The 26018-nt window shown below is 45.6% G+C and overlaps 4 protein-coding genes across 7 annotated transcripts; 3 read left to right on the forward strand and 1 right to left on the reverse strand.

Moving 5' to 3' along the window:
- Window positions 1-1204: 1204 nt before the first annotated feature.
- On the forward strand, window positions 1205-7493 carry LOC111068813 (poly(U)-binding-splicing factor half pint). The gene is made up of 5 exons (XM_022358549.2): window positions 1205-1335; window positions 1748-1841; window positions 4944-5238; window positions 5479-5982; window positions 6044-7493. The coding sequence occupies exons 1-5, from the start codon at window positions 1333-1335 to the stop codon at window positions 7089-7091; spliced, it is 1944 nt and encodes a 647-aa protein (XP_022214241.1). The 5' UTR covers window positions 1205-1332; the 3' UTR covers window positions 7092-7493.
- Window positions 7494-7676: 183 nt separating this feature from the next.
- LOC111068812 (protein zer-1 homolog) lies at window positions 7677-11923 on the forward strand. Of its 2 annotated transcripts, XM_022358548.2 has the most exons (10): window positions 7678-7926; window positions 8606-8952; window positions 9025-9833; window positions 9898-10022; window positions 10087-10258; window positions 10326-10487; window positions 10569-10730; window positions 10804-10953; window positions 11026-11271; window positions 11333-11923. In XM_022358548.2, exons 2-10 carry the CDS (start codon window positions 8652-8654, stop codon window positions 11498-11500), a joined length of 2295 nt encoding a protein of 764 aa, XP_022214240.1. In that variant the 5' UTR covers window positions 7678-7926; window positions 8606-8651; the 3' UTR covers window positions 11501-11923. The 2 variants fall into 2 exon arrangements, with proteins under 2 accessions (XP_022214239.1, XP_022214240.1); XM_022358547.2 differs by having other exon boundaries at window positions 7677-7926; window positions 10804-11271.
- A 1903-nt stretch (window positions 11924-13826) lies between these two features.
- Window positions 13827-25590, forward strand: LOC111068815 (protein rhomboid). 3 transcript variants are annotated; one of them, XM_022358551.2, is made up of 7 exons: window positions 13827-14080; window positions 14150-14242; window positions 14328-14351; window positions 14414-14590; window positions 23685-23915; window positions 23978-24389; window positions 24466-25590. In XM_022358551.2, exons 1-7 carry the CDS (start codon window positions 13907-13909, stop codon window positions 24822-24824), a joined length of 1470 nt encoding a protein of 489 aa, XP_022214243.1. In that variant the 5' UTR covers window positions 13827-13906; the 3' UTR covers window positions 24825-25590. The 3 variants fall into 3 exon arrangements, with proteins under 3 accessions (XP_022214243.1, XP_022214244.1, XP_022214245.1); XM_022358552.2 differs by lacking the exons at window positions 13827-14080; window positions 14150-14242; window positions 14328-14351; window positions 14414-14590 and adding an exon at window positions 21983-22186; XM_022358553.2 differs by lacking the exons at window positions 13827-14080; window positions 14150-14242; window positions 14328-14351; window positions 14414-14590 and adding an exon at window positions 23301-23604.
- Window positions 22917-23625, reverse strand: LOC111068816 (dynein light chain roadblock-type 2). Its single transcript, XM_022358554.2, has one exon. It carries the CDS (start codon window positions 23542-23544, stop codon window positions 23233-23235), a length of 312 nt encoding a protein of 103 aa, XP_022214246.1. The 5' UTR covers window positions 23545-23625; the 3' UTR covers window positions 22917-23232.
- Window positions 25591-26018: the final 428 nt, after the last annotated feature.

Here is a 26018-nt window from a genome sequence, read left to right on the forward strand (position 1 = left end):
TGCAGTTGTTTGGCTTACTTACATGCCACTTGCTCTAATATCCACACAATGATGTCACTATTAATATAGATATGTATGTAGGCTTACAAAATTACACACTGCACTGGGCCTAATCTAGCCACTCGCGCAGGTTATTCTGCTGATTTTCAGTAGCTCATACTGCACTATTTATCACAATTTCCTTTGTTATTTGGTACACTTACTAACTAACTGAGTTTAATATTATTTTATTATTTCACATTTTCCAAATGATGACTTTTCAAATAAATTTGTTACCAGCAAATTTTCGGGGGACTTTTCAAAACATAATTAGTCGATAGACTTTATCGGTATTTTTAAAATACATGTGACCGTAAGCTGGGAACGCAAAAGCCCCAAAATACCTTGGACACGATACTCGACCTAGACTAGACTAGAAATCTCGTGCAAAAGTAAGCAATAAAAGATATGGTAATTTCCAATTTTTTAACTAATTTTACATAAAACCAATGTGATACGGCAATCTTGTAGACCAAAGCACGAATTTCATAAACTTGAAAATATTTTACGGTATATTATGAAAATGAAAAGGTATTCGCTCTTTTTCGTGGTGTGAGCCACATGTATCTAACGGGACCCGAAAAAGCAAAATGGGGAAATGAATAGGCAGCACTGTTCTGCAACTTTGGCACCGAATGAGAAATATACAAAATATTATGATGTGGCAGCCCGCAGAAACTACGAATTGCACGAGTCTGGCAGCGCCACAAAACGATGACACATTAGTTTTATGTTGTTTTTGTTTTAACCTTAATATGTAAATAATCCAATAAAAAGGACTTCTAAAAACTAACCAATCCTAAACAAAATTCATTGAGGAATTGGATAAAACTATTTGTTTAGGGCTGAGAGTCCCAGTTAGCTAGTAATATTAAAGGGAATATCAAAATCGAGAAATATCAACGTTGAATGTTTTGAAAAAACCATCGATACTATCGTGATAACTCTAATAATTATTAAAAAAAACCATTGAAACCTTTTAGGAACTTGTCCATTGTAAAAATTAGATGCCACCTGTCGATTTGTTTACAAATGTGTCTTCGTATTTTATAGCAGCCAATCCAAACATATCAAAAGCGCAACGACTGTAGCTCGATACTATCATGATAGTCTCAAAACTGTCGATAGTAGAGGCCATCGGTAAAATATCGATACTATCGATAGTGCCCTCGATGGTTTGACACCTCTAATCTTGACAATTTTTTTCGCAAAAAACTTTAAATCAACTTTAAACCGACTTAAATCAACAAATAAACCATAAATTGCGATTATTGTTAGCGGAAAAGAGAAAGCATGGTAAGCTACAGCAAATTTCGAGTGCAGTAAACGTCAGGGAATACTTTTTGTGGCAATTTTTGGCGTCGCGTGCCTTGCAGACTGTAGATTTTGCGCATTTTTTTTCGGTGAACCTTTTGATTTGCGTTGTTGGGTGAAATTGGAATGCTGTTTGCGTGAATGAATGCACCCAGTGGACTTCTGTGTGTTGGGGCATTTGTGGCCTTTGCTGCTGCATGACCTTGTTAGCAATGCGGTGCACAGGCGACGCCGACGTCATAGCTTCCGCACGGCACTGAGTGTGTGTATCCATAGGCCACGCGCATACCATACCCGCCGCCGCCGCCGCCACACCGCCTCCTCGTGCAGGAAGAACATTCAATGTATCCATTAATAATAACCCCATCCATGACCTTTGCTGTGCACTTTACAGGGCAGCAACGACAGAGCCTCCAGATCCCCACGTTCGGATGATCAGCGTGAAATTACGGAGATGCCAGCCACAAAGCGAACGCGCTCCGACTCGGGTAAGTGTCTTGTCCGGGATGGATCTATCTGATAGATCCACAACAGACATATGTATGTATATGTCTCCTCTCTATGTATACATATGTATTCAGCATGTATGTTAGAATGGAAACAAATATGAAATATGAATATATATATATATATCAACGCCCCCACCCCCCCGAGGCATATGCTCTCTGTATGTGTATGTACTTATATTTGTATATGGATATAAACTATAAGTTCATTTGGTAAATCGTGGGGTTCAAGAAGACTGAAAAGAAGCGGCGGCAAAATTGTAATTGTATTTTGGTTTCTCCTAAGCATAAAAACAAAAAACAAAAAACCTATTGTAAACACACATCTTATATTTATTCTCTACTACTTGTACTTCTACTTCGTCGCATCTTTACGGGCAGCACCTGACGCCACTAAATAATCGGTTTTTCTTTTGTTCTGCTTAAGTAATTGCAGACTTCATAAACGCACGATGAACTCGAACACTCAAGTGAGGTGTGAGGTGAGGTGAGAGTCGAAAACAATAGCGCAAAACGTATCAATCAAGTGTGTCAGACAATGCGATCCGAAACCCCCAAAGCAAAGCAAATTGCAAAGCATCTCAAGAGTATCGATCCGATATATACATACTATATGTATCTATATCTATATCAATCAGTAGAAACTGAAATCAGAATAGGGCATCAGTGAGTGGAATCCCTGCTCGCCGTGAGTGAATCAATCAGCCGAAAGAATGAAAACCAGAAACTCCAGAACTAATCAAAAAAAACAAAAAATCCAAAAACAATATGCAGCATACCATATATAACTATTATCTCTCTCTTTCTCTTTCTTCTATATCTCTCTTTTTTATTTTCTGTAAGCGTTTTTATCTCTTTTTAAGTTTGTGTTCCGCCATAAGACATATAAGTTCCATATATCCGGGTATACGAGATCGAGAGAGAGATGTCCAATTAGATAACTCCAATACTACTACTACTACTACTACTACTACCACCACCACCAAATATCAGCCACAAATACAGCCCAAGCAAGAAACATCATCACGCGCGAACCAATACGCAATTGATCCACGCATTAATCCAAGATCCAAGAATCCGCTTCTTCTAACAAAACAACAAGCCAGCCCCAGCCGTCGTCGTGGTTAGCAGCTGCCTGCCAGGCCAGCCGAAGGACTCGTGACTGCTCCTGGTCCTGGTCCTCTGTGCCACATACATTTTATATTAAGTACCAAGTATTTTGTGTGTGTTCGTTCGTCATACATAGATAGTTGTTTATAGAACGCTAGAGAGAGAGTACACCATAGCATTTTGTCCGTCGTACCTTTAACCATATATGTATTCTCTGGAGGGGGGTCGTTACCTTGGGGGAATGCGAATCAGTTTGCATTCGCAATCCTCTCTATCTATACCCAACCTCCACATCCATCACATGATCCGCACGATCCACGATATCAAGTCCAAGTCCTTTTATTTGCTTAAACAGAGTGACTCCTAGTTTGGCCCCACAGCAGCCTTCCCCTAGATAAAGCATTCCCATTCAAAAAGTACAATTAGATATCAGACAAAAGAATTAAGCAAAAAACAACACACAGACACAGAATGACGATGATGATTATTTGTGAGGTAGGGCGGAGCGGAACGGAAAACTTAACCAACTTAAAAACATATTGTTGCTCTTATTATCGTTTCAGCGTCTTGTTTTCTTTTTTTATTTTTCTCTTTTTATCACAAATGAGCAATGTGTAAATGTGTGACCCTCTTCTTCAAGTCAATTACCACGCCCCCCCAACTCATGGAAACCGTATCGCAAAAACGCACATAAGGTCGCTTATAATTTCTAATTTTTATAAAATATTTCCTCCCACCCAGAGCAGAGCTGATCACACGTGAACTAACCAAAATCCCATAGCATAAATTGTATATCTATCTGTGGCTATGTTTTTTTTTTGTTGTGATTTTGTCGCGATGTGGGGGATTTTGGTTGGTTCAGTGTGCGCAGCTCTTGTTATGGCATTTTTGTATCGATTGCCAGCAATCGCAATCAATCGAACAATTATCGGATATATTGCAAAAAATCGGATGTGTGTGTACACGTGATTTGACACGCAGATAATATATATATAAATCTACATATCTATTTGATGTAAATGTACACCCACATACACATATACATACACGTACTATTTCCCCCCAGCACTACAACTACGTATATCAATCTGCCTATCGATAAGCTTAGCGATATGTTTTATTTTATTGGGTGCTTTCTCGTTTTTATTCTTGCATTTTCCAGCCCGAACAAATAAATGACAAAAACACATGCCATGTCCCCCTCTGCCCGATAAACGATAAACTCGATAGCTATAGTCGATATGATATCGATACAGATAACTATGAAATCGAATCTCCATGCCGAACAAGCGAGAAAGTGACACTGCGCTCACTCGATCGATTCATGCACATGTAATTTATGTACCTTAAGTAACTGTAACTGTACCTGTACTGTACCTTTACCTGTACTGTAATCAGCAGCGATAACGATAACGATAGCACACACACACACCGATTACAGTCGTTCGAATCGAAAGCATGGCCCCATATATGGCTTCAAAATCCGCTCAAGCAGAATCGAATCTCCAGCCTACTCAGAAAATTAGTTACAACAAATATCTTCTCCAGCAGCCTCCATGCCATCCACTCTGTCTCTCTATATTATTAACAATTTTCTTTCTTATTTTTTTTCTTTTTTGTCTTCATCTTTCTTGCAGGCAGCATGCAGTTTTTGTCTTTATTTCAAACAATTTCAAACGCAAACTCTTGACAAAATGCACTTTCGTTGTTCCAACTGTTTGCCACCGAGTTATGCCTTTGGAAACATAAAAAAAAAACAGACAAAAACCCAAAACAGAATCAAAAGACAAAGCTAAATCAATATCAAAAGAAACTAAAGAACAAAAGTCAAATAAAAAAAGAAAAGACAAAAACATAAAAAAAATTGCATAGCAAATGATGTGATCCATGATGATAAAAAACTGAACTGAAAATCCTACCATGCCCACACGCCCCTTATGTATGAGATGCACTAATCCGTCTGTCCAATTCTAGGAAAGTCCACGGATTCGAAAATTCCCTACCTTTCGCAGCCTCTGTATGACCTGAAGCAGACGGGCGATGTGAAGTTTGGGCCCGGAACACGCTCCGCCCTGTTGGGTCTACTGGGTGGGGCACTGCCAAAGCTCACCTCGGAGCAGCATGATCTTGTCAGCAAGGCCAAGAAATATGCCATGGAGCAGAGCATCAAGATGGTGCTCATGAAGCAGACACTGGCCCATCAGCAGCAACAACTGGCCACGCAACGCACCCAGGTCCAAAGGCAACAGGCATTGGCATTGATGTGCAGGTTAGTTATCGAATTATAGATGGGGGATTGACTCGTATATATAATATATAATGATGTAAAACATTGAAAATAAGTTGTGAAAAATGTCTTCCTATGGCTGTGGCTTCGAGTTACTGAAGGCAGTCAACGGGGAGCCATTAAGTGTGCTCTCTTAGCTGATAAGATCTGATTGCCATTCCAACTGCAGTCATTTCCGCATGAAGAAATCATTTATTAACAGGATCTTCTCTTCCCTGGCAGAGTATACGTCGGCAGCATATCCTTTGAGCTCAAGGAGGACACCATTCGTGTGGCTTTCACACCCTTCGGCCCCATCAAGTCCATCAACATGTCCTGGGATCCCATCACACAGAAGCACAAAGGATTCGCATTCGTGGAGTACGAAATACCCGAGGGAGCACAGCTGGCCCTCGAGCAAATGAATGGCGCTCTGATGGGTGGCCGCAACATCAAGGTAGGGCGACCTAGCAACATGCCACAGGCCCAACAGGTCATCGATGAGGTGCAGGAGGAGGCAAAGAGCTTTAATCGCATCTACGTGGCCTCCATCCATCCGGATCTGTCCGAGGAGGATATCAAGAGTGTCTTCGAGGCCTTTGGACCCATCCTCTACTGCAAGCTGGCGCAGGGCACGTCACTGCACACGCACAAGGGCTACGGATTCATCGAGTATGCCAACAAACAGGCCATGGACGAGGCCATTGCCAGCATGAATCTGTTCGATTTGGGCGGACAGTTGCTCCGGTGAGTTTCCACTTGCAATCTCCATTTTAAATTCATCTCTAATCTATGTTTCTTTTTGCAGAGTGGGTCGCTCAATCACACCGCCAAATGCCCTGGCCTGTCCCACAACAAATTCGACCATGCCCACGGCTGCGGCGGTGGCGGCAGCCGCTGCAACGGCCAAGATTCAGGCCCTCGATGCGGTGGCCAGCAATGCTGTGCTGGGTCTCTCGCAGCACCCAACAAATCTCGGCATGGCTGCCGGTGCCGTCGTCACGAAGGTGGGCAACATGCCCCTGGTGAATGCTGCCACTTCAGCGGCTGCCCTCAATCCGGGCCTGGCCATGCCAGCAGCTCCCGTGGCTGCTCTGCTTCCTCCTGGCATCTTCCAGCCTCCGACCCCAGTTACGCCCAGTCTCCTGGGCGTGCCCACAGGACTCCAGCCTCTGCAGGCCGTGGTGCCATCACTGCCGCCGCCTGCCTTGCTGGCCACGCCCACACTGCCTCTGCCCGGAACCGGACTAGGTGTGGGAGTTGGCGTGGGTGTGCTGCCCACTGTGGCCGCCCCCTTGGCCAGCGTCGAGGCCACCAACGGAGCATCGGTGGCAATTGCCGTATCCGCAGCAGCCAACAATGCAGCGGCCACCGCTGCTAATCTCTCGGAGAACATCAAGAAGGCCCACGAGAAGCAGCAGGAGGAGCTGCAGAAGAAGCTGATGGACGAGGGCGATGTGCAGACGCTGCAGCAGCAGGAGAACATGTCCATCAAGGGCCAGAGCGCCCGCCAGCTGGTCATGCAGCGGCTGATGAGGCCAACGGACTCGCGAGTCATAATCCTGCGCAACATGGTGGGGCCCGAGGATGTGGACGAGACGCTGCAGGAGGAGATCCAGGAGGAGTGCAGCAAATTCGGCACCGTCAGCCGCGTCATCATCTTCAACGAGAAACAGACGGAGAACGAGGACGACGACGAGGCCGAGATCATTGTGAAAATCTTCGTCGAATTCTCTTTGGGAGCCGAGGCGCAACGAGGCAAGGAGGCCCTGCACGGACGATTCTTTGGCGGCCGGCGGGTTGTCGCCGAGCTGTACGATCAGGGCGTTTTCGACCAGGGCGATTTGTCTGGCTGAAATTGAGAGGACGATTCGATTCTAACTTAGGTTTTAGCATTCTTCTGACCTTAATTCTGTCATTTTTTACTTAGAACTTAAATGCAAGTTTATTTATTACGTGAGCCCCGGCACGAAAGTTGTTAATTGGTCGCCGTTGTCCTATGGCCAGGACACAGATAACAAATGATTATATGATGAGATGTTTCTGCAACGCAGTGATTTAGATTTAAAGAGAATGAATAGTAGTCCAGTCCCCCCCGAGAGAAAGCAAAAGTTGTTTTTGTATTATCGAGGCGCATGCTTGCCCCCACCCCCACACACACACTCAGAATGAAACGGAAAACTAACAAAGTTTTGCATGTACATTTGATTATTTCAGCGCTTAACTTACAATAAAATAAAGTCTAGTTACCCATTAAACAATGGTTTGTTTTGTCTACGTTATATTATGATTTGAATTGTAAATCTGGCGCCCAGTCCGTTGCAGCATGTTTTCAGGGCAGTATTTGAGCAATCGAGTACGGTCACTATTTTCAGGGGTATTTTGAAAATGTGGTATATTTCGGTATATTTTTGAGGGTCACACGGGTATATTTGATCGACAAATCGGCGGTCTCACTGTTTACATCCCTACAAAGAAAATAGAAATCAAAAAAATCAAAAAATGAAGTGATTTAGCGACGAAAAACGCAGCAATTACATTTGTTGGCGCATCTTGAGTGCTGTGCCTAAGGAATTAGTGCTACGCATGCAACACAGCACCGCTGCAACTAACTGTAAATCGAAAGACAAAGTCGAACGCAGCGCAATAGTAGCGAGGGATTTTTCTGGCTGCTAGGGGGACAAAAAAAAGGTACAGAAAGTTGTGATGATTTGATTCCCCCTCAAAAGCAGCACATTCTTAGACCCACTCAGCTGTTGTGGTACTAGTGATTGACTAGTGACTGCTGCTGCTTCTAGTACAAGTGGCCCCTGTCCTGTCCCTCTGCTAAACGCGATAAGGCCAGACAGAGTGTCGCTCGCTGGCGCTTGCAAGCGTTTTTCAATAACTACTACGCACCTACACAGAGACACGACACGACACGACGCTCACAAGCTCACAAACAATTTTGTTGGCATTTGAGGTGATCCGTAAAACTCGAATCAGCGAATGGGTCATACATATATAAAGATTTTGCGGCTGCTTCCGCTTGACTGGCAGCAGCAGACTTTAACCCAAAGTTTAGGCCCCCGCCCCCGGAGGCATAGACACCCAGACAATCAATAGATTGAAGGACTCTACTCCCGACTTTATCCAGCAATCAAAGACGGCAGCACACACTTGTAGATTTTTAATTGTTTGTTATGTAATTGTGGGCTATCATACTTTCGAAAGAATTGAGCACAGATTAGGGGACACCCCACGTGCCAGTTTTGGGATAAGCTATGACTTGAATTTATGCTCTTTAGAAATTCACAAATTCATGCTATGGTGAAACTAAAAGTACAAATATTCATTCTACTATGATTCATAAACATTCTCCATTTGACAGACACACCATTGAGTCACTGGCGGATAGCAAACGAATCGTGCCCAAGATGAGCTGTAAGGTGCGATTGATGGAGGACGGCTCACTGGACGAGGAGCCGCTGACACTGAAGGAGATTGCCTACCAGAAGCTGTGCAACAATCTCGACATCATCAGCGGCTGTCGGCCAGACAATAATCGTCTGTTAAATGCCGGCATTGTGCTGCCCAATGAGATATGCGATGGCTTTCTGGAGAACTATCAGCGGTTCAACAGGCCCCTGGACGACAATGTCATAAAGCTATTCGAGGACACACAACGCACATCGCTGAAAATTGTCAATCTACGCAACAGCACACTCAGCAGCATAGGTGAGAGAGGGCTACAGACGAGATTCAATGTCGGAATCCTTTCCATTAAACACTGTTCTTTCGTTATTGCAGGATTGGAAACTCTGATGCGCCACAAACTGTTTGCCCTGTCCATGTGGTATTGCGACATGATCACCGTAAATTCGCATCATCTGTTGGCCCACTATGGCGACAGTTTGCGCTCCTTGGAGCTTGGCATTAGCTCGCATCTGCTGCAGAATGCGGAGCCGAATGAGAAGGAGCCGGTAGACTTTCAGCTCACATGTCCCCATCTGCGGCGTCTCGTCCTCAATGGCGTGGTGATGCATCATCGTCTGCAGTTTGCCCATCTGCATGATTTGGGGCATCTGGACCTCACCTCCTGCGTGCTGGCAAACTTTAGTTTGGAGGCATTGGTGATGCTGCCGAACCTCCACACACTGATCCTGTTCAATGTGTGGCCCATTGCCAATCAGCTGCATGCCATCTGCTGCCTGCGACGCCTGTGCACGCTCGACATCTCCATATCCAGTTCGGGGAATGGCCATGGCACCTACGATCTGCCCGATCAGACGCTGGAAATGCTAATGGATAATCTGCGCCATCTGACACACCTGGATATTTCAGGCACGAATTTAGCCGGCAACGGGGTGGCCACCAAGGAGTCCACGAATGCCAATGCCAATACCAAAATGGAGCAGCAACACTTTGCCCTCACGGACATACCAGGCCTGGCATCCCGCACCCAACGACCGCTGCAGTTCCTGGGCCTCTACCACACGGCCCATTGGGCATGCAAGCGGCACGATATACCCGCACTCGAGGTGGCTGGGGATACCAACGAGCAGCAGATACTGACAGCAGCTCGTTACTACCACGACAGACCCGTCCTCCTGACAAGGGTAAGCACAGGCAGGCTCCTGTGAAGATACTCATTGATTCGTTTCCTCTCTCTTTTTGGTTTAGGTGCTCAACGATCTGTATCATCTGTTTCGTTTTGAGAACTGCAAGGATATACACACAGCACTGGATGCTGTACTCTCAGCCATGGATCGGCATCTAAAGTTCAAGCACATGCAAATCTCTGGAAGGTAAGATCCAAGCCTCTCATGCATTCTCCCTTAAGAATGTAAGCTAATGAATCCCCTCTTGCAGTGCCACACTTTTCTACATTGTTAAGGGCAGGGAGCGTTCAAAGTTTGGCGCTTTGCTGCGTAACCACATCATACGCACGCTGCTCAATGGCATGGAAATGCATCTCACGGACGATACAATGCTGCGGAATGGCTATCTGACACTCACACAGTTCAGCATGCCAGCAGATGTGGTAAAACCGAATCAAAAGAATCTCTTCTCTCCCCAATCTAAACGATTGATTCTCTGCTTTTGTGTAGCTGTTTGAATACGAACGGCTGATTAAGATACTGCTGCATGGTGTGTCCAAGACAGAGCAGGAGGGATTCGTTCAGCGTATTGCCATTTATTTGCTAAACACTTTGGCCTGCCAGGTGGATGGACGACAGAAGCTCTTCCTCGGCGAATTGGGTGTAGTTAGTGTGAGTTCTTAAAGGCGAGACGGAGACACTTGTCCCTTTATAGTTCAGAAAACCGTATTAATCATTGCATACTTTTTATAGACCATGCTGACGCTGATCAAGGATCGCCTCACACGCTCCGTCTTTGATGATGTCATGGAGGTGGCCTGGTCCACCATGTGGAATGTAACCGATGAGACTGCTATTAATTGTAAGAGATTCCTCGATGGACGCGGCATGGAGTATTTCCTTAAATGTTTACACGTAAGCAAAGCCATCCCAGAAAGCATTGTAAATCATTTTTTAAAACATTTTCTCGAATGTTTTTGGCGCTCAGACCTTTCCCGATCGCGATGAGCTGCTGCGTAACATGATGGGGCTGCTGGGCAATGTGGCAGAGGTCAAATGGCTGCGCCCCAAGCTGATGACACAGGAATTCATAGAAGTGTTCGCCCGTCTGCTGGACTCCTTGAGTGATGGCATCGAGGTGGGTCGAGCGAATACGAGACGAGGGCGACTAGAGAATGGTAATGTTAACCGTGCTAACCTGCGCTTCCAGGTCAGCTACAATGCGGCTGGTGTGCTCGCGCACATTGCATCCGATGGGGCCGATGCCTGGACCATAAAATCGCCCAGCCGTGAGCATGTGCTGGACCGCATGGTGGCCGCCATTCAACGATGGAACATCAAAAGTGAGCGGAATATCAATTATCGCAGCTTTGAGCCCATACTCAGTCTGGTGCGCTGCTATGAGACGCCACAATGCCAGCACTGGGCCGTCTGGGCATTGGCAAATCTGACACAGGTGAGTGTGTCCTAGCCTAGCAGATCACAGAGCAAACGCATGATTCGTCTTATTTGTGTAGGTCTATCCGGAGAAATATTGCCAGCTGGTGGAGCAGGAGAATGGCATACAGATCCTAAACGAGCTGATCGAACATGAGAGCCCCTACTGTGAGATAAAGCGCATTGCCCGTTTGGTCATCGAGCAGTGCGATTCGGGCTCGGGATCAGAGCGTATGGTCGAGGGCTGAGCCAACGCTCCAACTCCAACTAAATATTTAATTATTAGGAGAATACGTCGCGATGATTGATCGATTATATGTAGGATTTGAGTTTGTTGTACAATTTGAATAGGCTTTCTTCTCCTCTGTTTCGTATTTCGTAGTTAAGTGAAAAACTGTTATATTGTTCAAGAGATTCTTCCCCCGACTTTTAATGTATAATTCGAGTGCAACAGAAAGAACCCTACAACAGATTAAGGGCTACAGACAGCAAATAAGCAGCATAATATCCCCCGATACATATACAATTTCATAGACTATATATATAAATATATATATACATACATACATATATATATCTGATATATAAAGTGTTGTAAGGCAAGCAAGATTAATTTAGGCCCATCGTGAGGAATGTAAATATTGTTAAAAACCGAAAACGTAAGAAAGAAACAAAAAAAAAAAAAACGTAGCAAAAGAAAGGCAAAAGCGTGAGGCAACTCCAGATTAAAGAAAAATCCTTAAACTGTAATCCGAGTCTTCTTTGTCTTTAAGCTGTATTTAAAAAAAAAACATAGATATATATCTGTTCGATTCTGTTCCTAGATTTGTGTTCATTCTGATGCTTCCTTCCTGATTTCGTTATTTGTACCGTTCTGCATGGAATAGAGGATATGATATGTTTTCTATATGTAGTAGATCCCTACAATATAAGTCTATAATTAATGACTGTAAATAATTGCGAGTAACAGTTTTTTTTAGAGTTTTTCCCCTCCTCCTTGGCATAAATAATATTTATAACATTGTATGTTATCATTAGTTACATAATATTACACGTAATTACGTATATATATATATTTAACATGAATCGTAAGTGACTCACACCTGTGTCTTACCATTTCCTGAAATTATTTATGAATGCACGCCGCGTCATATAGTATGGGAGTCCAAAGTCCCCAAACCTTATAGCAGAGTGTAAACGGGAGAGAACATCTTCGTCTGTGATTTGGAGACTTCTTTTATCTATGTGGATTATGAGAAGTGGAGACCAAATTTTTATCTGTGAAGTGGAGACCTTCTTCCCATCATGGTATATGTAGCACTTATGGCCTGGTTCCGTGTGTGTGAGTGTGCACATAAATTGCGGTAGTCGAAGTCTGTTAGGAGGAGGTTGCATCATGGTGGGGGTGGCTGGGTGGTTGCGATGACGAAATGCCAACGGGTTGAAAATGACAGCCAAAGCGCATGTGCAGTGGGAACTCTGTCCAGTCCACCCCCAAATAACAACAGCTTAGCAACCCTGCAACGCTCTCATTCACCTGCTCTCTCACCAGTTTCCACTCTCTTTTTGCACTGAATTTGACAGCACTCTCTGTCAGATTGTGCCGCCCGGTGAGGACGCTCGTTTGTTTATTGTTAAGTGGATGTAAATGTGCATTAATTGAGGAAAAACAACGGTAAACATAATAAATAAAATGACAATTAACTTGCTTAAGTGAAAAAAACTTTAAGCCGGCCAAAACTGCCTTAAGTTTGAATAATAACAAAACACAGGCCCAGCGTCCCCCGCCACCCATGGTTGCACCCATTCAACGGCATTTTGGAGAGAGGAAAACTAGTTTTCATTCACAATACCTAAGCGAATTTCATTCACAATACGGGAGCAATCAATCAATGGAAATAAAATAGTTTTATTCATTAAATCGTAAACAATTATTGCCGGAGTGGAAAACAAATGCGAAAAAAAAAACAATTGTTTGCTGGATTCTGCGCAGTCGCGGGTTGTGGCGGCATAACATCAACAAGGAAACTGCAACCGGAACCGGACCCTTGGCGGAATAGCCTTTTGTGAGATCAATAACCTTCTTATCAACAGTGCGGAGAGGGAGAAGAGAGTGCAACGGTTGCCATGGCAATGAAAACACACAGGGAAAGGAGAACAAAACAAAAGAAAGACAAAAGGAAATATGTATTCCAGCCATGAAATAGACTAAGGTATTGATTACCAATTTTAGCCTATGATTAAAATGGAATTGAGGTTCTATCTGGGCCCGCAAATTAAAGCAACAATTCCAACGAGCGACAAATTGTAACAAATATTTGCACAGGCCACGAACTATACAGAAGAAGAAGAAAAACATTCCCGACTCTCGTGGGATTCGAACCACTGTTAGAAGAAAGTTAAACAACAAAATCTCTCGCGACGTGTCAACGTGTTCGACCAAAACGGTGGCAGTTTTCTTAGGGTCTTAATGCCACATAATCCACAAGAGCTTTCAAGGCAAAAGCTTTTGGTAAACATTTATATTTATTTCATTCGTTTTTGTTTTTTTTTAAATTTTACCACAGAAAAAGACTGTTTCTACAATCGCTGCCACTACTTTAAGAACACCCTAAAACCCTACACAACCCATAAATATTTAAACCTGGATCAGCATGTGGCCTGGCTCCGAGCGAGGCAGCTCGCGGGCACTGGAGATCATCCCAACGAGTCAGCAGAATGCCGGCGGTAGTAGTCAACAGGAGACGCTGGCCGATATCGAGCATATATCCACCATAGCTGGATCGCTGGCCTCCATAGGATCCATATCGCACACACAAATGAGATATGTAAGTTCAGTGATATAATAAGTGAAAGGAATATGTATATAAATAAGTGGCATATTTTGTATTTCGTAGCAATGTACAAATGATGCTGGCTATGATACGGAACACACCTCCCTAAACTCAGACTTTGATGAGGCTGAACTGCGAAGGGAGTTGCTGAGAGATGTGAGTTCTGATTGGACTTAAATGGAGCCCTATAACCCTTCTAATCAAAAAATATCTTTTATTTCTTCCTCCTCAACCTCCACAGAAATGGAAACTCCTCTTTGATATGGTAATTACAATGCAACCTACCTGCAAGATCTACTGAAAACTAAATTCCTCTTTCATTTCCAGTTTGATCCTGAAGGTTTTGGTGAAATATGCGTCACGGAATTCCTATTGGCCCTCACATCGCCGGAATTTCTATCCCAAGTGCCTATGAACAAGCGGGAGCTGCTGCTGGAGCGCGCTAAGAAGGCCCAAATGCCCACTGGGCCGGGCTATGTAACGTTTCAGGACTTTGTCAATGTGGTGAGTGCTCCATCTACGGCCGGCCATGTGTTGCCAACATCAAACTCGATTTAAGTGCAAACACAGGTGCAAAGTATGTACGCCTCGGACATTGGTGTACTCGGGATGGGCTCGTGTTCAAACAGAGTGCAAAGGAAGGGCACACCACACCACACCACACCACACACTCTTGTTTGGCAAATGCAAAAAGTACGCTCGGCAAATAGACGACGCTGTCGCTGGCTCTGCCTCTGCTCCTTCAGGGCCGAGCGTCATGCCTGGCTGGACATTTGATTGTTTGCCTGGCCGACGTCGTGTGTCTTCTCTGTGGCTCTGCTACTGCTGCTGCTGCTCCTGCTGTTTGTCCTGATGTGGTTCTTACTTACATTGGTTGCCGTGGCCGTGTCCGAAAAAGAGTGTCCAGTCCGGGTGCTGGCTTTCCATTTTAAGCTCGACTGCAGCTGCTGCCACCTCTGCACTGACTTCTTCTTTGGATTTAGCTTTGATTGGCAATCGTACGTATGTACTATTGCATTTTGATTGATTCTCCAGTTGATTGGCATGCACACATGAGTACAGACAGACAGACAGACAGACAGTCGGACGGAAAGACACACACTCCATGCATAATCAATTTCGGAGTGTGCCTCCTTCTTCGTCTCTTCCAATTGTTTGCCCAAAGTGTCCTCAAAGTCATGAATTAGCCATGGCCATCAGCAGCAGCAGCAGCAGGAGCAGGACAATGTCTTTATTTGCCTTCTATCTTTGTGTCCTTCGTTCACTCTCTCTCTCTCTCTTTCTCTGTCTGTGTGTGCTTCAGTCTAACGGTAATTGTGGATGAGCTCCTACGGTGGTGCCCATTCTTTGCACAATGCACATCCCCTGTGAGTACATTATTAGGTCCTTGTTTGGTCACTGCTAATGCATTTGTTATTCCAATTGTGGGCCCAACTCCTCCGCTGCTGCTGCTTATGTTGCTGTTGCTGTTGCTGCTGCTGCCTTTTGTCTGTGGCATTCATATCTTTAGCATCAATCTGAAGATCCTTGTTGCAATCTTTAGTTCGTAGACAACATATTTCCACTTAATTATAAATTTCAATGATCTGCTGCTGTTAGCAGTGTACTGTGGTGGGGGGTTTGGGGATGCCATATGGACCAGGACCTGCCTTCGAACGAAGGAATGCTCCGAACGATGTCTGCTCTGGCAATGCGACATGCATAATGCAGAGAGCTGCTCCTGCTGCTGCTGCTGCTGCGGCTGCTGCTGTTGCAATGGAGATTGCCCTCCGATGATGATGATTGTTGAATTTTTAACAAAAGCTCGCACGTGACAAATCCTTTTATGGCAGCGCAGAGAGCCCTGGGACATGGGACATGGTGGGGACACCACACCGATGATGACCACAGTGATGGTGGCGACGACGACGACGAAGACGACGCCAACGAGGGGCAGATATGTGTTGAACGTTATGACAACTGGTAGGCACGAGGCGACTGCTGCCGCGACCGGACTGTCGTTTGTCTTCCGACGAGGCCGCATCTGGCATCAGGCACACAGCAGGAGACTACCGGCAGCCGGTCAAGAATCAATCTGATGCGTGTGATGGCAAGTACTACAACGACTATGGGATGCTCTAAGAGCAGTAGAATTGGGCACTATAAAAGGTATTCGAGGATTGAAATGGCTACAAGCCTTTGGGTAAAGTAGTTCCTTTGTTTGAGTCCCACTTTGACCCTCTTTGAGGCCTTTGCTTAAAGTCGCGTCTCATTGATGCCATGCCCCGTCCCCGGGCAAAACAAAAGGGTAAGCACTTTTAATTGCAGTCGGAAAGAATCACTCAGCAAAAAGCAAGAACGCCGCCAAGGAGCATTCTTGCATTAATCAGAAAGTCAACGGAGCTGCCAAGCATTCGATCATTCGATCATACATATACCGGCCCCGTACCACGGTTTGGCCTGGTCTCTCCCCATTATCATAATCAGGAGACGCAGCTGGCAGACGCCAAAGCTTCTCAGCTCCAGCTACAGCGCTAACCAGCTGAACCTGAACCTGAACCCGAGACCGAACCTGTGCCGAGCACGCACCAAGAAATTCCAGCGGCTTGTCTTGAATGGGGGCCACTGTTGTGTAGAGAGTGGGGTCTCCTCTGTGCTGGAATGCACAGCCAGCCAGCCAGCCCAGCTGCTGCTGCTTCCACTTCTACATCGAAGATCGAGTTTATTGAATAAACATTCGCGAGTGGAGCTCTAGCTACCAGCTACCAGCTACCATCCATCCTCCGCCGCGGTGGCGTCTGCTGCTGCTGCTGCTCCTCCTCCTTCTGTTGATCTCCAGCTCCGATAGGCGGCGGGAATCAGATCAGATTCGGACTTTGGAGTCCACTGCTGCGGCCTGCTCCTTCTACTTCTGTTTGGTAGGTGCAAAATGCCTTGCGCCTTGGGCTCAGGGGACGCCTGGCAGAAAACCTGGAGGCGATCGCCAAGAAATGGCGACGGCGGCGACGACGACGACGACGATGCGGTATTAAATCAATGCCAATCCATAAATGGCCTACGCGGCGCGTAGATTGAATTGGAATCTCTTGGCGATTTCATTATTCTGCAGTAATATCGCGCAAATCGATGTGGGGTTGGGGGTAGCCGCACGAGTGGCAAACATTTCTGGTTAATTATGAAAGAGAGTTGTTGCCACACGATAGGGATGGTGGACGGGGACGTGGGCTTAGCGGGGAAACGATAATCTAGACTATAAGAAATATTCTATATTTTCTATCCAACATTTATATTCCTAGGGATTCTCAAAGGAATGCCTTAAAGTTCTCTTCCATTCCCTTCAACACTTCTAAGTCCTTGAACAATCGAACTAATCCAGAGGATGCGACTACACTCCGCGTTTAATCGCTTTGACGTTTTTACCAATTGGATTCCCTTGTTTGGCGGACGCCAAAAACAAGTGAGTTCCCCGTTCCGTCTGTTCCGCCGCGCCTTTTTTGATGGCTTGGACGCTTGAACCGTGAGTTGTGTTGTCGATGGAGTGGACGTGACAGTGCCAAAGATGATGTCGCTTGTCCCATTCGCGTACGACTTTCCACTCCCACACATCCTTCACCATTCGACAGTGAGCTTCTGGTCCTCCATCGGACATTGAGGTCTCCTCCTTCTGGTTCTCCATTCGGCATTGAGTTGTCCTCTCTGCTCCTCTATTGACATTGGTCCTTTCCTCTCTGCTCTTCCATCGGCATCGAGGTTCGCTCCCTTACTCCTCCATCGGGACATTGGTTCTCTCTCCCTTTACTCCTCCATCGGGGCATTGGTTCTCCTCCTTTTGCTCCTTCATCGGGCATTGCTGCTCTCCTTTTGGCTCCTCCTGCTGACGTTGTTTGGTCAATGGTCAATTTGGCAGCCGTTTATTTTGATTGTTGTGCATCCGGGGGCAAGGATAACGACGTGCACACAAAATAGACCAGAACCCCAGGAACCGAACTTTTGCCCGGCCATGCCAACTCCCCTCATGCCTCTCTGTCAGAGGCAATGCAATATTTTAACTATCGTCACGAAATTCAACCCAAAAAACGAGAGGATGAACGACCATGTAGATGGCATATCCACCTCTGTTTGGCATCCTGCAGCGTGGCCATGGTCCATGGACCGTTTCGCATATCTCAAAATGATCATTTTTGCATTTTATTTTTGCACGTGAGTCCCGTGGTTCTTCCGTTCCGTTCTGCGTCCATCCAGGCTGCAGGTGTTTGTCCGCGAATACGAGTTTATGTAATCCCCGGCCACATACCGAAAATTTATCTTCAAAACATTTCAGGAAATCGAATTTTGCGTTTTGTTTTTCTCTGTGCGTGTGTGTGTGTAATCCGCTCTGGGAGAATCATCGCCCGCAACACTCTTTCCTGGCGGGGGTTTGGAAATCAAATTAAGTTTCATTTGTTCTTCCATTCCATTGCAAGCCCTGCAACTGCCCCTGCAACATAGAAACGAAACGAACTAATTATGTTGAAATAAATTTAAATGGGACACAGAGCGCACCTGTGACATTTACGACAACATCATAAAAACACAAACCCCGAGCGGAGTAGCTCCAGACTGCAGAGAGGGGTCAATGAATGGGAAGAAGTTACATTGCTGCTGCTGCTTCTGCTGTTGCATTCCTCGTTCAAGCTCAAGTGCCTCGTATAATTGCGTTCTGTCCAAGGCGGAAGCGCAGGCACGGTGTGCGCAATGCGCACATCATTAACCTGTGACCCGACCCATACGCTAATGAGGCATCAGGCCGTGGCTGTGTCCATCCTCTAAGTCTAGGACACGCGTTGCTCAGGTTTACACCTACTCTCCTACTCAACGGCGGTGGCAGCTGGAATCGTCAGATTGCGGCTGCTCAGTGGGTTGGAAAACTCTGTTTTTGGGACTTGAAATGTTTGTTTTTTTGTGGATTGTTTTTGAGCGATATCCGATTTCCAGGCATATGCTTCCTCCATTGGCGGCACGCCCCTTCAAAGGTACGCGCTTGGCCTGTCCTAGATCGAACAGCAGCCAAACAATGCGTATGGCTCAAGTGGAAGGAAGCCGCTCTTTGGCTCTCTTTTAGGTTCCTTTTTGTTGTTGTTGTATGCCATTGCCATTGCCTCCATTTTTGCCAATCTGCTGCCAAACAATGTGAGGAGTGGCTGTGCTGCTGCTGCTGCCTTCGATGTGGAGTGCCTCGCGTGTCATTCCATTTCCGCTTGCCTCAGAAATCGCAAATCAAATACAGAAGTAGAGCGAGCGAGCAACGACAGCTGCTCCTTGGGACTGTGCCTGCTCCTTTTGCATACACATACGCAATGCAAGGCAAGGCAAGGCAAGGAAAGGCAATGCAAGCATATCCTTAATCTATATATGGATTGAAGTCGCATATAGCTTTTGATTTGCAATACAAAAGCCAACGGGCGGTGGCTGTTTGCACTCCAATTCTCAAGACAATAGACGGCGTCAAAGGCCAAAACGTCAAGGTAGTACGATAGAGCATTTTCCACTGATTCATGGATTTCTTAACGTCTTGGCAGTGCGTACTCGTACTCGTACTCCCTCTTTTTCTCCCTCCCTGCCTCTCTGTGTGTGCGAGTTCCCATTGTTCTTGACATCGCAAATACAGGAAACTGCTGCCGCTGCTGCCTGGGAAAGGTGCAAATGAACTTCCGCTCCAAATCAGTTTTCGATTTGCTTTTTCCCTGTCGCTGTCGATGTCGCTTGTCGCTGTTTTCCATATCCATTTCAGAGCTCTTTTTGGCTTTCAGCTGCTTGTTTGCACTTTTTCATTTCCATTCTTTTTGCTGCTTTGTTGCTGCCGCTGGCACGCGCGCCCTGCCTGCACTTTGCAGTCAGATGTCAATCCCCACAGACGAGAGAGACGATTCCCGTCTTAAGCTTAGGAATGGCCACCAATCAATCATCATCTAGCTGCCCCCCCTCTCCCAAAACGGTAGCGCCAAAGCCAAAGCGGCTGAAAGCCTGATTACCCTGTAATTAGGCAGCAAACCTGCCAAAAAAAAAAGGCAAATGTGAATTTAATGAGTAAAAATGTGATAATTAGCGGACATACCGGACCCCCGATGAGGCCGACAAAGGTCACAGAACCGAGGCGTATACCTTATCCTCTCGTTTCTCATCTCGTTTTATCCCAGGACTAATTACAGGGCCACGGAGAGGAGAGTCCCGTCCAAGTCATTTGGCTAGACGAAAACCCACCAGCAGAGGCACAGAGGTCCAGGCACTGGCACAGCCACAGTCACAGTCACAGCAGCAAGTGCATCCGTTCTGCTGTAATTGCTGTGTTTGTTTAAGATTTAAACAACTGTTTTCGAGGGAACGCTGGATGTGCCCTCCAGCGTAATGCAAATTGAATTAGGCCCTGGCATAATATTGTCATTCAATTAGATGATCCGTTGGTCAGGGATTGCGCAGCGCTTCAAGGTGTTGTTTCTGCTTGTGCTGTGCCACAAACAACAAACAAATCCATCCATCCCCACACCCCCATGAAATCAGCTTAGGTTTTCGCTCCTCCAGCCGCTTGGCCTTGGCCTGAAAGCAGAGCAAAAACAAATGTTAATCAAATGGAAGATTTCATGAGCTGCAAAAGAATGTGCACTTAGGAGCCGGGGGGGTATGCAGGCGGACACTCCGCTTCTGGTGACACATCTCTGGGCGGGTACAACTCTCTTTTCCATTCGCTTTTCCCCCACTTTTCTGCTGCCGCTGCCTGACTTCAGTTTATAAATATTGCTCAACTGTTTGGAATAAAAATGTCAACACGGAGCCAGAACGAGCTACGAAATGCATAATAGAGTGGTATACAATGCCTGACCGCTGCCCGACGCTGCCTGGCCACCAACACGGATGCAGGCTCCGGAGCTGGGCACACCGCCGGCGGAGATGTCCTTTTTTGCGCATTGCCATGGGCTGACACACACATGTGTGTGGTGGTGGTGGCGGCAGTGCTGCAACGGACGTAATTCAAAGGAATTTTTTCCATGCCCTGCCTCATAGAGGAAGCCGCCAACGTCGCAGTCGTTGCTTTTGCTCCCCTCCTCCTCCACCAAAGGCAATGGTCCATGTTTCACCATGTCCGGGGTCCTGTCCTGCTCGTGTGTTAAATGTTTTGCGTCAATTTGTCGCTTTATGTTTGCGACGCGACCCAAAAAAAAACACACACACACACCCAGGCCCTGCGGAAAGGAGCAAACGTGAATGGAGCAGAGAATCATATAGTTTTAACACAGTTAAATGAGAGTCCAACGTTCACATACCTGGTGACGTCATGCGGTGACCAGGCAGGCTTGGCTTTCATTTGCTCTTGCGTCTGCGTCTGCCCAGGTAATGACATTATCAGCCGCAGCAAGGACACTGTTCCACGGCGGCATTGGCATCGGCCTCGGCATCCCATGGTGCGCAGTGCGCACACGGAGTCACTAAACAAACGATAATGCAATTCTTTCGGCAGCCCAACCCTCCTCCATTTGGCCCTTTTTTCCCGTGTATGTTGTGTGTTTTGATCGCTTGATCTTACCGAAAAGAAACCAAACCCCATTTGTCACTTGGCCACAATGCAATGTGCATCACAATGCACAAATTCGTAAAGCATATTGTTGGTGCAATTGTAACAATTTAATACGAAGAAATGTAATCGGAAGTTAATCGGAACCTCCGAAGAACTGAGGCGGCAAGACAGGAGTAAAGTGTGATTATTGGCTATAGCAATATATAGCATCGAAGCAAACTTCGATGGCGCGACAATGTCCGGATTTTTTTTTGTTTGCAGATCTGTTTTGTTGTGATCAATAATTGAACGTTTTTTAACACTAGCCAGCAAGTGGACGTGGCAGTGCAAAAGGAGAAAGAAAGAGAGGGATAGCAAAGTGGAGACTGCAAAAGAGACTTACGCACGCCGGCGGGAACGATGTCGTGTCGGACGTTTCCCCATTCAGCAAAATAATTCATTAGTTAAGTGTTGAGTGTTAATTGTGATTAAATTATAAATTGTGTTGAATTAGCCGAGCATCATGGCAAATTGATTGGAAAGCAGCTGGGGCAGAAAGCAGAGAAAATCCAGCCAGGCTAGGATTTCACCGCGTAAGTGGATCTACGATGCGCTGCGCTGCTGGGAAGCTCGTGTAGAGTTAAACATGTGTTTCCAGTAATTGGAAATACACCCACACATTGATATGTGCGGTGCTGCCACCTTGTGCTGTTTGCTATGCAAATGTTGTGTGTGTGTGCGAGACAAACAGAACTAGAGAGTAAATCGTAGCCGCAAGCCGTCCCCCGCCCACTCCCCGCTCTTTGCCTGGTGATTTATCAATTAAATAAAATTTGATAATTACTAGCATTAAGCAAGCTGAAGTGGCAGACTAGCGCTGATTAGCCACAAGTAGTAGTGACACTGCCCAGCTCTCACTCACCGACTCTCCCGCCCCCACCGCGCATAGCGGAAGTAACTATTTTGTGAGCGTTCTCTTTTTTTTTTTGCCTTGTGGCTCTGAAACTTAATTTGTGGCGGTTTTTTCTTGTTTTCCTTTCGTAATCGTGCATTTTAATTGCGTGTAGGCTTCATTTGGATTCTTCTGCACCCCACGCCCCCCTGACAGTTCCACTCGCTTTTAATTAAACACAATACACATTTTCCGCCTTTTGCAGATTTTCGTCTTGTTTCTGTTGTTGTTTTATGAGCCGCCTTAATTGCGTGGCCCGTTTCGCATCTTTGTTAACATCTTAATTACATAATAAAAACTATTTAGTTTTGCGCTAGTCACACACTACGCGTAAGCCAAATGCGAATCCAAAGAGTTGTGTGAGTTGTGTTCATAATTTTATGGCTCGCTTAGTTTTGGGGTTAAAGATTTATGCCCTCAGGCTCTCCAAAAAAAACTACTTGGGGAGAGAGTGCGTGCTTGCTTCCTTGTGTGACTGTCTCTCTCATTCCTACGCATTTCATCAAGTGTGGAGAATAAGAATTACGTTACGGTAAATGTCCTCGCTCTCCAAGAAAGAGATTGCATGTGTTACTATGTCCATCCCACTCCAATTCATTAGCTCAAAAGGTGGTTAATGTCATCTCTCCATTGTTATTGTATGTTCCCCTGCGTGTGACTATATGCATCCCACTTCAATGCATTCAATTACAATACCACTGTTACGATAAATGAATCGTCGGGGGCCACCATATACTCGAATTTGCGGGTTGCCACCCGGAGAAAGCACAGCTTGTCGGTGGGATCCAAATCCCGGACAGCGCTTTGGGCCAATTTCACAAAACTCGAATTCAAATGCTTGACGATCGCAACGGCCGTGCTGTTGTCGAAGGAGGTTTGCATCAGGGTATCCGAACCAGTCTCGGACACCACATATCCACTCGTCTGCTCCGTGATGCGTGCCGTATTCTCCGCATTTTGTTGGACGACAAGGGTCAAATTTTTATAATTCGACTTCATTGTAGAAAATATATATATCGGCGGAGATCCGTATGCTATCAGGGGGATGATGAATGAATCGTATGTGTGCTGCCTTGAATTTGGAAGCAAAGATTCCTGGATCTACTTTTTTTTCAGCCTCCTTTTTCGATCTCTTTCAGATGAGCGGCAAGCGAACGCGCAGCTTTAAATGTGCCGTCCATCATCGGGATCGCGAGGTCTGCTCTGAGAACGATTTTCAGCTGGTGCTGAGCGAACCGCCGCTCTTTCGAAAGATGGTGCATGCTGTGGCCATGGAAATCCTCCCCGAAGAGCGGGATCGCAAGTATTATGCAGATCGATACACCTGCTGTCCACCGCCCTTCTTCATTATCCTTGTGACAGTCGTGGAGGTGGGTAATCCCTTGTTTTCCAAAGCTTTATCTAATGTTTCTCGCGCTCTCCTCCTCCATAGTTGGGTTTCTTTGTGTATCACACGATGGTCACGGGCGAGGCGGCACCACGAGGACCCATACCCACCGATTCGATGTTCATCTACCGACCGGACAAGCGGCACGAGATCTGGCGGTTTCTCTGCTACATGGTGCTGCACGCTGGATGGCTGCATTTGGGCTTCAATGTGGCCGTGCAGCTGCTGTTCGGCCTGCCGCTGGAGATGGTCCATGGGTCGACGAGGATCGGCTGCATTTACTTCTCGGGCGTGCTGGCTGGATCGCTGGGCACCAGCATCTTCGATCCGGAAGTGTATCTGGTGGGCGCCAGTGGCGGTGTCTACGCTCTGTTGGCCGCCCATCTGGCGAATGTTCTGCTCAACTATCACCAAATGCGATATGGAGTGGTACGACTGCTGCATATATTAGTTTTTGGTAAGGCACTGAGAGTCGGCCAACAAAAGAAAAACAGCCATAACTTATAGAGAAACGTTTTTGTCTTGATTTCCAGTTTCATTTGATTTTGGTTTCGCCATCTATGCGCGTTATGCCGGCGAGGATGTGATGCTGTCGAGTGCCGCCGTTAGTGAAGTACAGCATGTCACAGATTCCACGGAAACTGTGGCCGCCGTCTCCTTTGTGGCCCATCTGGCGGGTGCTGTGGCGGGCCTCACCATCGGGCTGCTGGTGCTGAAGAGTTTCGAGCAGAAGCTGCACGAGAATCTCCTCTGGTGGATTGCCCTTGGCTCCTACTCGGCCCTGGTGGTCTTTGCCATTGCCTTCAACATACTGCATGGCTTTGCTTTGTTTAATATGCGCATGGAGAAGATACGCGTCACGGAGACGTACTTCAGCGACTTTCAGGTGTGAGAGGGATTGAAGATCCCTGGAACCTGGATTCATGCTGGATCCTGCTTTGTTTTTCGTATTTTTGGTTACATTTTTGGATCATTTCTGTTTCATTTGTGTTCCGTTGGAGTTTTTATTGTTTTTCGAACGGCGATTAAGTTTCCAGTTTTTCCAGTTTAATTGTTTTTGTAATGTGCGTATCTGCATCAATCAGATATATCGAGCACTATATATCTATATATATATATTTATTATATATAGGGGACAAATCGTGTCGTGTAATCATTATATTATGTTCTGTTTTTGATAGTTAAGTACAAAGAATCGATGGAAAAAGTATCAGAATCATTGAAACGAGAGATATTTACAACAAATCGAACTGATTAGGTGTAACAAAATGCTCAAGGAATTCGATATATATGTAGGTATATCTATAAATGCAAGACTTTCTAGGGAATAATGCCATCAAGGAATCAATTTAAGCTGAACAAAAATAAATATAGATGCCGATATTGGCAATGCAATATTTATACGAAATTCGTACAGGCCTTAATACACACACACATTGATATGATGATAATTCCTACCTCAGCATAAAAATATAGCTTACAAAAGTATGATTTAATTGGTTTCAATTTGATATAGCCGCAACACTGCCAGATTTTGTGGATAAATTAAGGGACTAGGCACCAAACCAATCGATATTTGCATAGATATATACACCTTTTGTATTTACAATGTTTGTTGTACTTGTAAATAAATTGAATAAAATCGGCCATTATTTTCAAGCAATAATTTAAATTTGAATTTGAATTGGGCGCGCTAACAACTGAGCTTAAAGGTGTGGTTACACCACAAGGTGTGGTGACACTTGTTGCTTGTCTCCACGATCAGCGGCCATTTTTGGAGAGTTCGTGTTCGCAGTGCGCGTCTTGTTTTATTCACGTTTTTGCGTATTTAACGATAAAAAATGGCAATATATTATTATAATCTTCTAAGCTATGGCATCGCCCGACGGGGAGCAGTGAAAACATTTCAATTACATCAATTACGTGCATATTTGCAACCAAACCAAAGGAGCAAACGCCTACAACATTATTGCTCTTGTCGACAAGTCTCCACGATCAGCAGGCTATTCTTGGAGAGTTCGTGTTGTTCTAGTGCGCGTCGCGTCGTGTTTTTGTCGGGTATTCGCGTATATAACGATAAAATGTG

The sequence above is a fragment of the Drosophila obscura genome, unplaced genomic scaffold (genome assembly GCF_018151105.1).
Source record: "Drosophila obscura isolate BZ-5 IFL unplaced genomic scaffold, ASM1815110v1 contig_30, whole genome shotgun sequence".
In the NCBI taxonomy this organism is placed as follows: domain Eukaryota; kingdom Metazoa; phylum Arthropoda; class Insecta; order Diptera; family Drosophilidae; genus Drosophila; species Drosophila obscura.

Bases quoted from the DNA above. Each gene is read 5' to 3' on its own strand.
- LOC111068815 (XM_022358551.2), top strand. From the start codon at position 13,907: ATGTGGCCTGGCTCCGAGCGAGGCAGCTCGCGGGCACTGGAGATCATC. The intron at 14,352-14,413 runs GTAATTACAATG...TTTCATTTCCAG, and splicing joins GGAAACTCCTCTTTGATATG to TTTGATCCTGAAGGTTTTGG. The intron at 24,390-24,465 runs GTAAGGCACTGA...CTTGATTTCCAG, and splicing joins GCTGCATATATTAGTTTTTG to TTTCATTTGATTTTGGTTTC.
- LOC111068813 (XM_022358549.2), top strand. The intron at 1,842-4,943 runs GTAAGTGTCTTG...GTCCAATTCTAG, and splicing joins GCGAACGCGCTCCGACTCGG to GAAAGTCCACGGATTCGAAA. The intron at 5,239-5,478 runs GTTAGTTATCGA...CTTCCCTGGCAG, and splicing joins GCATTGGCATTGATGTGCAG to AGTATACGTCGGCAGCATAT.
- LOC111068816 (XM_022358554.2), bottom strand. From the start codon at position 23,544: ATGAAGTCGAATTATAAAAATTTGACCCTTGTCGTCCAACAAAATGCG.
- LOC111068812 (XM_022358547.2), top strand. From the start codon at position 8,652: ATGAGCTGTAAGGTGCGATTGATGGAGGACGGCTCACTGGACGAGGAG. The intron at 10,488-10,568 runs GTGAGTTCTTAA...TACTTTTTATAG, and splicing joins GCGAATTGGGTGTAGTTAGT to ACCATGCTGACGCTGATCAA. The intron at 11,272-11,332 runs GTGAGTGTGTCC...TTATTTGTGTAG, and splicing joins CATTGGCAAATCTGACACAG to GTCTATCCGGAGAAATATTG.